Below are 15562 nucleotides of genomic sequence, written 5' to 3'. Positions count from 1 at the left end.
GTCTGTAGATTAAGAATGACAAGAAACAGCTGTTGCCACTGATGGCTGTGTTTTACTCACTGTAAAAAACTCAGAATGAGAAATCTGAAGATTTCAGGTGAGTAAACATCAGACTTGATTTCATAAAAATTGACTTTTAACATATTGAAGCTTAATGATCAAACTTTTATCTTTCAAACCCTCCTACTTTAAAAATACTGTAAATATATCTAATATATATGATATTATATTGAACTTAAGCATTAGGTTTACAGAAATTGGTTTGTGTGGTCATTTTGAGTGCTTCCTGTATGCTGCATTTAAACTGATTCAAAATGGTTCGATGTAAAAAAAAAAAAATGGCTTAAATAGAGATACACAAGCGAAAATATTTTCACTTTAGTCTTATTCCATTTGATCTCTTTTCGTAACTTCTCTGTTCTGTTAAATAGAGAAATGAGTTTGAGGTTAGAGAAGGGAAATTTGACAAAAATCGTGCAATCGTACAGTTAAAGCGAGTGAATGTGAGGATGTATGCCAGACAGTTTTCTTTATTTTAGTTGTCGTAACAAACGAGCAAGCAAGTCACTTGTCTTACAAGTCTTGTTTCAGTTTTTTCATATTTTACATTCCCAAAATGAATCATTAATACATCAGTGTAGTCAATGTAATGATTGTAGAATATGGACAATCTGAACTTCCTCTCTTTTTCATCAAAACTATTTTGTACATACTTTCAGATCTGTGAATGAGCTTTCATGGTAATTTAAAAGTCTTAACTTCAAATACATAACTATCTTTTTATGAATACTATTGTCTCAATCACTAGAACAATATATTTTTTTCTTGTTTGACATATGCACTGTACCTTAAAATATGGTGATTTATTACGTTTATACCTCATTTGACTTCATAGGAAGCCATTAATTTTGTGTGTGATGTTTTTACTGACTGTTCAAAGATTTATTTGAGCTGTGTCAGGTCAGTTGTATGAAATAACCAATATGTGGCCCATTCTACAGAATTGGTTCAAAGTTGGAAATGTCACTACCGAAACACAGTAATATATCATTTAATAAGAAGGGTTATATCGACCTATTAAGATTTGACTTACATCTTCCTTGTTAATATGTATTTTTTTCTATTTCATTTAAACATTTTCAGAGGTAAATCAATATTTAAAGTGTGATTTATGAGATTAGTTTATTTTGATTCCAATTTTTCTTTGTAAAAGGCAAAAAGTTGGTCATACAGAATTCAAAATTAAATATTCATTAGTTTGAATATACATTGAACCAAACACTATCATAACATCATAGTTGATAATTCAGTATACTTTATTTTTGACAAAACATCCCATGTTTCGGTTGTGACTTCACATTTTCGTTAGTGACAGTAACGTTTTGGTAGTGACCACATCACATTGCAGAATTTCAACCCACATACTAAAGTGCTAAAAAAATTGTTTAAAAATTGTTTATATTGTTTATTTGTTTATTTTATTTATTAAATAACATCCAAAATAAAATAAAAAAAATGTTACTACAGAAACCTTATCAAATGTTTCAGTCTTGACATGTTTCGGTAGTGACAATTTTAGATACTTTTAAGCCTAGCTCAAAGATGCTAATGAGCGCATGGTTAGATAGCACAGTTTTGAACAGTTGTACACATATAAAAACTAAATGTTATAGAATAACTTAAAATTTTTAAAATAATTATAGATAAATGTTCGGTAGTGATGTTCCTTAAAGTTACACACAGATTTTTCATACTTTTGAACATTTACCTCAAAACGATGGGCCTATCTACCATGTAGCTATGAGAGCCAATGAACAGCCATCTCCCAATTGCAAGTACCCACTAAATGATGATTTTATATATATAGCTTACTGGTATTTGAAATATAATTGGATCTTAAGTAACAAGATTTGAATACTTAAATGATTTTAAATGTGTTTTTTGGTTGTGGGTTAGGGTTAAAAGCCATTGACTTCCACAGAGGGTAAAACTATACTATGGAAGCCAGTGTGGTCCATCAACTGTTTGTTTACCAACATGCTTTCAAATATTTTCATTTTAGTTTAACAGAAGAAAGAAATTCATATAGATTTCAAATAACACGGGGGTGAGCAAATTATGACAAATTAAATTTTTTGGGGTCAACTCTCCATTTAATACTTCAGTCATTTGTACTACAAATGATAACGCATATGGAAGATGGTGCCAGTTGCAAGTGTATTAAAAAAAAAGAGTGAAATTTGAGAAATGAAAGTAGTGCTAGTTTCAGTTGCCCACCTCAGTGGAACATGTGTGACCCTGGACCACAAAACCAATCATAAGGGTCGTTTTTTGGAAATTGAGATTTATACATCATCTGAAAGTTGGATAAATAAGTTTTCCATTGATGTATGTTTTGTTAGGATGGGACAACATAATCAAAATACTGAGAAAATCACTTTAAAAGTTGTCAAGATGAAGTTCTTAGTAATGCATATTACTAATCAAAAAATAAGTTTTAATATATTTTTGGTAGGAAATTTACAAAATGTCTTTATGGAACATGATCTTTACATACTATCATAATTATTTTTGGCATAAAAGAAAAATGTAGCATATTGACCCATATAATGTATTTTTGGCTATTGCTACAAATATACCTGTGCTACTTAAAACTGCTTTTGTGGTCCAGGGTCACTTTCAGATTGATGTTTACTTTCCATTATGTATTTATTTCTCTTCACAGCACTGCTGTTGTTTGCAATGGCAGCATTGCACTGCGGTATTTCAGAAGACACAGAAGTTATTAAGGGTAACTGTAATGATACCGTCAGACTTCCTTGTAAAGCTGCCGACCGAACAAAAACTTACCGTTACATCATGTGGTATAAAACAGAGGTGAGTTACCTTTATAACTTTTTAACTTGATTGACATTATTGTAATGGTTGTGGAGTCTTTCTTTGTAGAAAGGATTTTGAACGTTTTTTAAAAGAAAGCTGCATACAAAGTGATGGTTAGCCAGCAAACAAAGCATTTCCTTTGATGAGTGGTATCCTCTGCCCCTCAGTGGCGTACCATTTTGCATTCACCTAGTCGTTCTGTCTAACCAGAAAACACCACACCACAACACAACAAAATCCCCTAACAAAGCCATGTCTTTCATTTCTAGAAAAGTCCTATCATTAAGAGGAAAAGCAATAGCTATACATTGTATAACTTTACGTCCATTTCTCTGGGAGATAAAGAGACCCTGGTGTTAAATGGAGTGCAGCCTTCAGACTCTGGAAAATATAAATGCTACCTGGCTGCAGATGTTGGAGGTCAAAATGACGAATCTTCTGTTGTATTGAATATCTCAGGTAATTTAGACCCAATGTCAATGTTTAACACTTATATTATATTTATAATTGCATGCATGATCTCATAAAACTAAGTATCCCAGTTAACAAATTATGGTTTTCTTAATTTTCAGAATGTTTGAATTTGAGCACAGTTTATCCCATCAGCACCACAGTCCCTGCTGATTCCTGTCCTGCTGTAGAAGAATTAACTGTTCCCTGGGCTGTGATCGGCCTTTCTCTTATCACCGTGACCAAAATTGTTCTTTGCATTATAACTGTGGGGGTAAGTATAACATCACTCCTAATCAGTCAGTTAAAAGACTCACAGAGATTTTCAGGAAACAAACAGACCGCACTGCATTTTTCACACAAACGTCAAACTAATTAAGTTAATGCTTTCCCACTTGATATTTAGACCATTTTTGACCCAGAACCACAAAACTAGTCATAAGTATCACAGGAATATTTGTAGCAATAGCCAATATTGCTGCATACATTGCATAATAGCAATAGCCTTTTATGTCAAAAATCCTTAGGATATTAAGTAAAGATAATGTTCCATTTAAGATGTTTTGGAAATTTCCTACCAAACATATATCAAAACTTAACTTTTGATTAGTAATATGCATTGCTAAAAGCAATGTGCAGCTTGTATAGCAGTATAGATTTATTGTCCAGTAAAAATTACTCATACATACAGCCATTAGTGTCAAATTGTTATCTGGTACTGCCTTAATCATCCTGGGCTTGGAATTGACCCGAGCTGCACAGGTTGTTGCTGGGATCCTCTTCCACTCCTCACAGAGCTGCTGGGCATTAGACACATGGTGCTTCTCCACTTTAAACTTGAGGATGCCCCACAGGTGCTTAAAAGTGTTCAGGTCTAGAGACATACTTGGCCACACCATCACCTTCACCTTCAGCTTCCTCAGCAAGGCAGCAGTCATCTTGGTGGTGTGTTTGGGATCGTTATCATGTTGGAAAACTGCAGTTGGAACTAGTTTCTGGAGGGAAGGCATCATGTTCTGCTTCAGAATGTACAGTACATAATGGAATCCATGTTTCCCTCAATGAACTGCAGCTCCCCAGTACCAGCAGCACTCATGCAGCCCCAGACCATGATGGTACCACCACCATGCTTGACTGTAGGCAAGACAAATTTCTTGGTACTCCTCACCAGGACATCATCACACATGCTGGACCACTATCTGAGCCAAACAAGTTTATCTTATACTCTCAACAGACCACAGGTGTAACGGGTGAAGTAAGCAGAGCGGAAGCAAAAGCAGAATATAACCAGTTTATTAAAGATGATGATGATGGCAATACAAACAGTGAAGAGAATGTCTCTCGGTTGGGTGAGGCAGGGGCAAGATGGTGCTGGTGAAGTGAATCCAGATGTGAGTGAAGACACAGATGAAACAGTCACAACGAATCCCACGAAGACAAATCACATACACATCCAGTACGACAAGACTCCAAGAACACGAACTCCATGAAACACGAACAGCAGTGGTGACAGAGAATCTAGGTGAATAATCTGACGGGGAAACAGAGGAATGAGTGAGTTTAAGTAGTGATCGTAAATGAGTGGCACCTGGTGAGTGTAACGATCGGCAGCTGCGCTGATGAGCATGACGTACACCACAGTCACACACACACATCACGGGACCTGAGAACACAGCAGATGTGTGAACCGTGACAGTACCCCCTCCCTTAGGAACGTCCCCTGACGTTCCCAGCCATCTGTACCTGTTGATTAAAGTCATCAATAAGGGAGTGATCCAGGATGTCTCTGGCAGGCACCCAACTTCTCTCCTCCGGACCGTAACCTTCCTAGTCCACCAAGTACTGAAATCCGCGTCCCCTTCGCCTAGAGTCCAGAATACGGTTGACCGAATAGGTAGGCTCCCCGTCTACGAGCCGCGGCGGTGGGGGAACCGGGGTGGGCGGATTAATGCGTGCAAAAAACACGGGCTTAATTTTGGAAACATGGAACACGGGATGAATTCTCCTGTACACTGGAGGGAGATTGAGGCGGACTGCCACCGGACTAATGATTTTGGTGACAACAAACGGGCCAATAAATTTGGGAGCCAGTTTATTCGACACGGATCGGAGAGGAATGTTTTTTGTAGAAAGCCACACTTTAGAACCGACGACGTATACGGGAGGCCTAGACCGGTGGCGATCGGCTTTGGCCTTGGTGCGCGCTCCCACCTGGACTAGAGTCTCACGGGCTCTAGTCCAGGTACGATGGCACCTCTGGACGAAGGCGTGAGCGGAGGGGACCGCGACTTCGGATTCCAGACTAGGAAAAATAGGTGGCTGGTACCCTATGCTACATTCAAATGGGGATAGGCCCGTGGAAGATACTGGTAACGAATTGTGGGCGTACTCCACCATAGAAAGTTGTTGGCTCCAGGAGGAAGGATTTCTGGTGAACATACATCGTAATGCTCTCTCCAAATCTTGGTTGGCTCTCTCAGTTTGCCCATTGCTTTGAGGATGGAACCCCGAAGAGAGACTAACAGTGGCCCCCAGAAGTCTACAAAACTCTCGCCAAAATTTGGACACAAATTGAGGTCCTCTGTCGGAGACCACGTCTGTCGGGAGGCCATGTAACCGAAAGACGTGGTCCACGACTGCCAACGCTGTCTCCTTGGCTGACGGTAATTTGGGCAAGGGAATGAAATGAACCGCCTTCGAGAATCGGTCCACCACGGTCAAAACTACCGTGTTACCCTGGGAGGGTGGGAGGGCGGTAACAAAATCTAGTGCGATATGGGACCAGGGTCTCGAAGGGATTGGCAGCGGTTGGAGGAGCCCATCTGGGGGTCTGTTAGAAGTCTTACCAGTGGCTAGGGATGGGAATCGAAAACCGGTTCTTGTTGAGAACCGGTTCCCAGTGTTTCAATTCCTTTGAATCGTTTGCAAAATTTGCAAACGATTCCCTTAACGATTCCAGTGGGCACGAATGACGTCATCACGCGCATTGCGTAACGTACGCACGTTGCGTAGCTTACGCTCAGTCAATAGTAAGCATGGCTCCTAAGCGGAACAAACGCTCAAAAGTCTGGTTGTATTTCACCAAAAAAGACGAAAATAGGGCAACTTGCAATACTTGCAGCGTAGATATTTCCTCAAAGGGAGGAAATACCACTAACATGCTAAAACATTTGCGCACACAGCATGCAATAACAATAAAAGAATGTTGCGTTTTCGATCCGCTCCGGACTAACAGTTCTCAACCCAGCAGCGGCAGCAGCAGCAACAACGTTATTTCCTCGGCTAATAAAACTGATATTTAATAACTAATAACTAATTAACTAACAAACACTGCCATCATATTAGCTGTGTAAAACTTGCTGTTAGTAACGGTTAACGTTAAATGAACGCCTTCTCATTACATTTTGATGACCATCACATAAGTCCAGAAAGATCACGTATCGTTCCTGAAAAAGCAGATATACTTATTTTTTTGCAAAATAATTGTTAAATCTTCATAGCAAGCTGATGGTTGCAGATTTGCAAAATGCACAGTTCAGCTGCATTTTACACTGTATTGTATTTGTCACTGGCTGACAGTTCTATTTTTGAGTTCATATATATCCTTTTAAAAAGGAGAATTTTAATTTCTATTAGAAAATTTTGCACATTCTTGTAGAATTGCCACAAAATAATTTATGTTGTATTTTGTAAATTTTACAGAAGAATATTTATTTTATTATTTAATAAATTTTCTCATTGGTGATGGTGATGCTAATCAACAATTTGTTGTCTCTTTTCTTCTAAATGAGAATCGATAAGGGAATCGATAAAGAATCGAATCGTTAAGCAGAATCGAAAATGGAATTGGAATCGTAAAAATCTTATCAATTCCCATCCCTACCAGTGGCACAAACTGAGCAAGCCAAAACAAAACTGCGAACATCACGAGCCATAAGTGGCCACCAAAATCTTTGTTTAACCAAATGTAAGGTGCGACTTACCCCTGGATGACAAGCCACATTGGAACAATGTCCCCACTGGATAACTTCGGACCGTAGACTGTCTGGCACAAACAAACGGTTAGGTGGGCAACCGGCCGGAGGCGTTACCCCATGTAAGGCTGTCTTAACCTTCGATTCGACCTCCCAATTGAGGGCAGAGACAATAAGTGTCTCAGGAAAAATACCCTCGGGAGTAGACGGGCGATCGGAGCGGTCAAAAATACGTGACAAAGAATCGGGTTTGATATTTTTGGAACCCGGGCGGTACGAGAGAGTAAAATCAAAACGTCCGAAGAAAAGAGCCCACCGAGCCTGCCTAGAGTTCAGTCTTTTAGCGGTTCTGATATATTCCAGGTTCTTATGATCTGTCCAAACGATAAAAGGTACCCCCGACCCTTCTAACCAGTGGCGCCATTCCTCCAATGCTAGCTTGACTGCCAACTACTCTCTGTTACCAATATCATAATTTGTTTCGGCTGGCGACATGCGATGTGAAAAAAACGCGCAGGGATGCATCTTGTCGTCCGCGGGTGAGCGCTGTGAAAGCACCGCACTTACCCCCACCTCTGACGCATCGACCTCCACCACGAACTGACGTGAGGGATCAGGGGTTACCAGGATGGGAGCCGAAACAAAGCGGCTTTTGAGGTTGGCAAACGCAACCTCGGCTGCGTCTGACCACCTGAACGTCGTTCTGGGGGAGGTCAAGGCAGTCAGAGTTGCGGCTAGTTGGCTGAAGTTGCGAATGAAACGCCGGTAGAAATTGGCAAACCCCAGAAACCTCTGTAGGGCCTTACGGGAATCTGGGCTTGGCCAATCCACCACAGCCTTAACCTTCTCGGGATCCATGCGCATACCCTCAGACGACACGATGTACCCTAAGAAAGGAACAGACTGTGCATGAAAATCGCATTTCTCCGCCTTGACAAAAAGCCCATTCTCTAACAGCCTCTGAAGCACTCGTCTGACGTGTTGCACATGTTCCTGGAGAGAAGAAGAAAAAATCAATATGTCGTCCAGGTAGACATATATGAACTGATCTACCATATCTCGCAACACGTCATTAACGAGTGCCTGAAAGACCCCTGGGGAGTTGGACAAGCCGAAGGGCATGACCAAGTATTCAAAGTGCCCCCTGGGGGTGTTGAAGGCGGTCTTCCATTCATCACCCCTCCTGATGCGGACCAAATGATAAGCATTCCTTAAATCCAATTTTGTAAAGACCGACGCTCCCTGCAACCTCTCAAAGGCTGAAGATATTAACGGCAAAGGATAAGTATTCTTTACCGTAATATTGTTCAGCCCTCGGTAATCAATACAAGGCTGCAGAGATCCGTCTTTCTTCCCCACAAAAAAGAACCCCGCCCCCGCTGGTGAAGAGGAGGGGCGAATGAACCCCGCTGTTAGAGAATCAGAAATATATTTCTCCATAGCCTCTCTCTCAGGAACTGAGAGTGAATAAAGTTTGCCCTTAGGCGGAGACGTACCTGGCAGTAACTCTATAGCACAGTCATAGGGACGATGAGGAGGGAGAGAAGCAGCCCGAGACTTACTGAACACTTCCTTCAGGTCGAGGTACTCCGCGGGCACGTTACACAGATCCGCCGCCTTCTCCTGAAACACAGAGCTAGAAACAGACGGACAAGCAGACACAAGACAAGATTCATAACACTTAATGCTCCACTCAGACACAGATTTAAGCTGCCAATCGATACGGGGATTATGCTTGGTGAACCAGGGGTGTCCTAAGACAATGGGTGCATGGGGGGAGTCCAAAATGTAAAACGGGATACTCTCACTGTGGTTGCCAGACACAGTGAGAGTTATGGAATCAGTAATGAGGGGGATGTCAGGAAGGGACTGTCCGTTGAGTGCGTGGACGGCAATAATGTCAGTGAGGGGGAGGAGGGGAACTTGGTGGTGTCGTGCAAAAGTAATGTCCATAAAATTACCCTCAGCTCCCGAATCCAACAGTGCAGAACAGTGAAGAGAATGTCTCTCGGTTGGGTGAGGCAGGGGCAAGATGGTGCTGGTGAAGTGAAGATCCAGATGTGAGTGAAGACACAGATGAAACAGTCACAACGAATCCCACGAAGACAAATCACATACACATCCAGTACGACAAGACTCCAAGAACACGAACTCCATGAAACACGAACAGCAGTGGTGACAGAGAATCTAGGTGAATAATCTGACGGGGAAACAGAGGAATGAGTGAGTTTAAGTAGTGATCGTAAATGAGTGGCACCTGGTGAGTGTAACGATCGGCAGCTGCGCTGATGAGCATGACGTACACCACAGTCACACACACACATCACGGGACCTGAGAACACAGCGGATGTGTGAACCGTGACAACAGGACATGGTTCCTGTAATTCATGCTCTTGGACAGGTTGTCTTCAGCAAACTGTTTGCGGGCTTTCTTGTGAGCCAGCTTTAGATGAAGCTTCCTTCTGGGACGACACCTATGCAAACTGGCTTGTTGCAGTTTTGTGGCGTACGGTCTGAGCACTGACAAGCTGACCCTCTACTTCTGCAACCTCAGCACTCATGCATCTGTTTTTTAAAGCCAGGTTCTGCACCTGACTCACAGAACAAGTGCTCAGCTTCGTTGATCGACCCTTGCAAGGCCTGCTCTTGGAAACCATCTGTTTGACCCCGACCACTGTAGTATAAGTCGGTTTCAGGGTGTTACTGAACCACAGCCATCTTTGTGGAGAGCAACAATTCTAATTCTCAAATCCTCAGAGAGTTCTTTGCCATGAGATGCCATGTTGAACATCCAGTGGTCAGTATGAGAGAATTTTACTTAAAGCACCTAGTTTTAACTGCTCTAATACAAGATACACACCTTTTTATGGTCCTGTCAAGCAGACAAAAACATAAACATGATGAATAAGACATATGGCTTTGCATGGTTAAACAACTGCTGTAATCGATTAGGGTGTACTCACTTTTGTTGCCAGCTATTTTGACAATAATGGCTGTATGTTGAGTTATTTTCAGAGGACAGCAAATCTATTCTGCTATACAAGCTGCACATTGACTACTCTAAAATATATCCAAGTTTCATTTCTATAGTATTGTCCCTTGACCCTGGAGAAGATATACTAAAATGTGAGGGGTGTACTCACTTTTATGTTTGATACTGTATATATGCTTCACTATATTTTTAATTAAATAAATGCAACCTAGGAGAACATAAAACTCTTTTTATATTTAAAAAAAGTACTGACCCCTAATCTTTTATAATAAAGACAAATTATAAAGCCACAATTGTGAGACATAAAGTCACACTGTGAGAAATGAAGATATAAAATGTGAAAAAAAAAAAATGGAATTATGAGAAAATATCAAAAGGTTTTTTTCATTATATTATGTGTGGTGTGTTTATAACACAAAGTCTGACTTTTTTCAATTGTGTTGAACACCTCATAAAGTAAAAAAATGATCTTTGTGGCTTTCAGACTATTCATGTGTGTTCTAGATGTTCTCAAAACAGACATGAGCTGTGTCTCATTTTGTAGCCACATAGAGTCAAACCAAAATGTATTCAGACACCTTCAATATTTCTTACACTACCACAGTTTATTCTCTATAGTGGTAAAATGGTAATAAAATATGACAAGAACTCAAGACAGAACTGTGACAGAACAAATTCAACTTGCTAATTTCAGATAACTTTGATAGAAAGGTATGTAACAAAACATGGACAGGTCAAAGAGTCAAATCAAAATTTTGGTCCCAAATTTGACTACAAGTCCACTGTATGAAGTATTTTTTGGGGTGTAATATGTCACAGTTTGCTTTATTTTGCTATACTCACTTACATAGATATACTATAGTGTCCTGCACCCACTAGTAAAAATACATTAAAAAATATCTGTTGTCTGAATGATTTTTGGTTTAATTGTATGTCTCATTTCATAAAAGTAGGGGTAATAAAATGGTCAGTTTTTCTTTGTGCTCTGTAAGTTACGGAAATTTCTTTCTTTTCAATGTAATGCTTACTTTTCTGAAATGTATGCAGCTGATAAATGTGATCTCTGGAGGCTGTTAGACAGTATTCTACTCTTAAAAGTTGGCAAAATTATCATTTAGATATCATTTAGATCATTTCATGGTTATGCGATAACCCTTAAAAATGTTTCTGACCTGATTATCAGTTGTGGTGGTCCTGTAATATGCTGACTGCATATTTTAACACGCACTACGCAGACCGACAGCCTACATATTTTACGCGTTTTCTTGCAATGAACTTCTACAGAAACTGTTGCATAACAGGAAACTTCAGAGATGGTGAAGACCATAAGCTTCACACAAATCCCCCTCACTTGCCCTCCTAACAATGATTTCATGCGGTTTATCTATCACAGGAAACAATGCTTTTTTTCTGCAGAAACCTGTGATGGTTTTGTAGTCTATACACAATGTTGCAGCTTTTTTTGTTTTTTACCACTTGGCTGTTTTGCTGTAACGACTAAAATTCCTTTAGATTTCAGATCTTTGAAATGACAACCCACAGGCTGATTGCTGAGAGTATGTGGGAGAACGTTTTTTTTGTATGTGTTCCAGTGCTTTTGAACCCTGGCTGATGTAAAATTTCCTTTCACAGGTGTGTGATCGAGTCATATTTAGAACCGTAAGAAGAAAACAGGAAGTAAGGGGAAGCAAGACTGGACGGTCAAGCTGGAAAGAGTGAAATTCACTAAAAAGCTGATGTGGTCGTTTTAGTTTTACGCCATTCAAACCATTAGCCAAGTTGAAACAGCCCAAGCCTGTAAACATTTACAAGGTTGTTCGCACCATTAGGTTGTGTTGATAGGATCCATTGTATTTCTGTGTGGTTTGGCTATTCTTAATTACTTTTTATGGATGGTTTATTCCTAGGGGAAGAGGGACGGACTATAATGGGGTCTGTTTTATAGCTGTTGAGGGAGAGAAGAGTCATGGCGGGTTCCAATTTACTAGGCTTGTGGGCTGCCACAGCTGCACACGGTTGCATTTACTTTGTTTTAAAAAAGATTGTCCTTGAATTTTATAATTGTATATTCTCTGTAGATTTTTTACACTGTACGTAGCACATTTGTGTACTTAAGGGTTATTATAAATATATTATAAATACAGTTTATAAGATATAGATAAATAATTATACACTTAAGATTTATCTTTTATGATCTCACAGACAAATATTCAACAAACAGAGAAATGTTGGATTTAAAATAGTTAGAATTCAGTTGTTTATTCATGTGGATCATCAGTTGCTACTATTAAGTTGCAGACACACTTTTATTTTTCAGTCCACCTCTACTCTAATACTGATACTTTAACTTGATTTCTTTGTCAAGTCTTACATCCAGTTTTGAAGTTTCACAGTTATGCAGCTAAGTAGTTGAAAAGTTGAACTGAGGAACGCAGTGAAAGAAACACAACTATTGCCTATTTTACTACCAGTCAAAAGTTTTTGAACAGTAAGATTTTTAATGGTTTAACCAAGCCTACATTTATTTCCTCCAAAATACAGTAAAATCAGTAATATTGTAAAATAATTTTACTATTTAAAATAACTGCTTTCTATCTGAATATATTTTGAAATGTAATTAATTCTTGTAAATGTTCAGCATCATTACTCCAGTCTTCAGTGTCACATGATCCTTCAGAAATCATTCTAATATGCTGATTTGCTGTTTATTATTAATAGCATTTTTTATTACTATTATCATCAATATTTTAAAAGAGTTTCATACATAATTTTTTTTTCAGAATTCTTTGATTTTATCTGATTTATCTGAAATAAAAAGCTTTTGTAACATATACACTATACCACTCAAAAGCTTGGAGCCAGTATAATTTTTTTTTCTTGCTAAATTAATACTTTTATTTAGCAAGGATGCTTCAAATGGATCTTAAGTGATGATAAAGACAATTATGATGTTACAAAAGATTTCTATGTCAGATAAATGCTGTTCTTCTGAACTTTCTATTTATCAACAAAACCTGAAAAAATTCTACTCAGCTGTTTTCAACATAATACATGTTTTATGAGCAGCAAATTAGAAGATTAGAATGATTTCTAAAGGGCCATGTGACTGGAGTAATGATGCTAAAAATTGAGCTTTGAAATCACAGGAATAAATTATATTTTATAATATATTTAAATAGAAAACAGTTCTTTAAAATAGCAAAATATTTCAGTTGTTTACTGTTTTTGCTGTACTTTGGATCAAAGAAATACAGGCTTTGTGAGCAGAAGAGACTTCTTTAACAAAAAATTAAAAACATTAAAAAGTGTATATACCACTAGTCCACGTTTAAGTAATAGAATCAATGTTTCTGCTGTGTGTGTGTGTGTGTGTGTGTGTGTGTGTGTGTGTGTGTGTGTGTGTGTGTGTGCGCGCATTTTTGACCTTGTGGGGACATTTTTTGGTCCCCATGAGGAAACAAGCTTATAAATCATACAGAATGAAATTTTTTGAAAATGTAATAATGCAGAAAGTTATGTGTGAGGGGTATGTTTAGAGTAAGGGCATAGGAAATACAGTTTGTACAATATAAAAGTTATTATACAAACGCCTCTGGAATGTCCCCATAATGATAGGAATACCAGTGTATGTGTGTGTGTGGGTGTGTGGGTGTATAACTTCTGTACTTCCTGTTTGTAGACTTATTTGTGTGTTACTGTTATAATTAAGCAAATTATCGTAACACCAAAGTTGATGTCGATTTACAACATGTACTGGGCTTCATTTTGCAAGTATAACTGTATTAAATTGTATAAACAATAAAAGAAGAACATGTAAAAAAAAAAAAAAAAAAAAGCGTTTGTTGTCATTACGAATCGACCAATGAGATCACATCTAGGAGATTCCGGTTCTGCAAAAACGAAAGGAGGAAGTGCAAGAAACATTGATCATGCTGCAAATTTACTTAATAATGTGTAAGTAGAAAATGCATTTATACGCATGCACAACTTATGTTGTATTTTGTAGATACACAACGTATTTTGGAACTTCTATGCAATGCGTTATTGCAAAAGGTTCGAGAAAGAAAGAGTGCAAAAGTGAAACTAACCGTCTGGTTGTTTACCAAAATGCCAAAATGCCCGCGTTCGCGTCTCCAACACAGAAAAGCTGCGGTGTTCATCTCGTTTGAGTTTCATTGAGTGCAGTCTTTAATAAATACATCAAATGTTGTTTTAATTTCTTTCCTTTAGTCCATCTGATTCACTTGTCAGTATCAATAAAGGAGCACGACTGGATTGAAATACCATGTCCAGCTAACATTGAACAAGGTGTAAAATACAGGAGACTCACCTGGTACAAGGTTGGTGTCAGTAAATGTTTAGTATTTAAAATGCCCAACTATTTATGAGTAGCTGACAACCTGCTTTAGTGATTCACCCCCAGCTATGAATCCAATATTTTGTTTAAAAGCAAACTTTTTTACAGGTTGAAGAGGGTTCTGATGTGCTGACTGGACTTGTTTCGAAGGATCTGCTAAAAAACATTACAACCCTCTACAAGTTTGCAAATCGTTCCTATGAGGTGGGAGAAGAAAATTCTCTTCTTGTCCCTGGTTCTTCTGAAGTAGACTGTGGCATTTACAGATGCACATTATGGCCTCCACTGGGTCATTACATTCAGGAAGCAAATACTGCGTATGATTCAGCAGGTGAGAACTTGTTAAAATGTTAAGGTGTAATGCTGTTTCCCCTGTTCACAGATTAGCAGTTTGCTTTAGAAAGCTGTTAGAAGACTCCACTTGTAGTTTTAGGAAAAGTACAAAAGAGAAGTACCATAAAAATCATTTCCCTTATTTATAAACTTCATTTGTTTCATTTCAGCCATTTGTATTTGGATTTCAGTTTCTCTTGAATGGTAAATGTGATATGAACTAAATACTAAACTGTTTGTTTTTGTGCTTAGACTGCATAAAGCCTCAACTGCAAGCGGTAAGAAGCAAGCAGCACGATCTGCATGCCGATCAGCATTTAAAATTCATCATAATCCCATGTGTGCTGATGGTTTGTGCTGCTGTTATCATGTTTATTAACATCAGAACGATTAAGAAAACAAGAGAAAATGGTAGCATTAAGAAAAAACTGGTGCAAACTGATGAAAGCATATAAGTAGCCTAATTGTTTTTTTGTCCTACTGTAGCCTACATACATTTATACTGCATTACAATCAAGTAGCACATTACACTGTCAACAGTATATTGCAAATGATGTTGTAGAATATATTTTTATA

The 15562-nt window shown here is 38.6% G+C and overlaps 1 protein-coding gene across 1 annotated transcript; it reads left to right on the top strand.

Annotated features, from left to right (window-relative positions):
* Positions 1-14081, top strand: LOC141287572 (uncharacterized). The gene is made up of 5 exons (XM_073819735.1): positions 1-97; positions 2726-2877; positions 3150-3339; positions 3453-3604; positions 11929-14081. Exons 1-5 carry the CDS (start codon positions 76-78, stop codon positions 12013-12015), a joined length of 603 nt encoding a protein of 200 aa, XP_073675836.1. The 5' UTR covers positions 1-75; the 3' UTR covers positions 12016-14081.
* The last annotated feature ends 1481 nt before the right edge of the window (positions 14082-15562 follow it).

This window comes from Garra rufa, chromosome 15 (assembly GCF_049309525.1).
Source record: "Garra rufa chromosome 15, GarRuf1.0, whole genome shotgun sequence".
Classification (NCBI taxonomy): Eukaryota; Metazoa; Chordata; class Actinopteri; order Cypriniformes; family Cyprinidae; genus Garra; species Garra rufa.
Note: the sequence above shows the minus strand (reverse complement) of the source record. Positions and strands in the feature narration are given on the sequence as shown.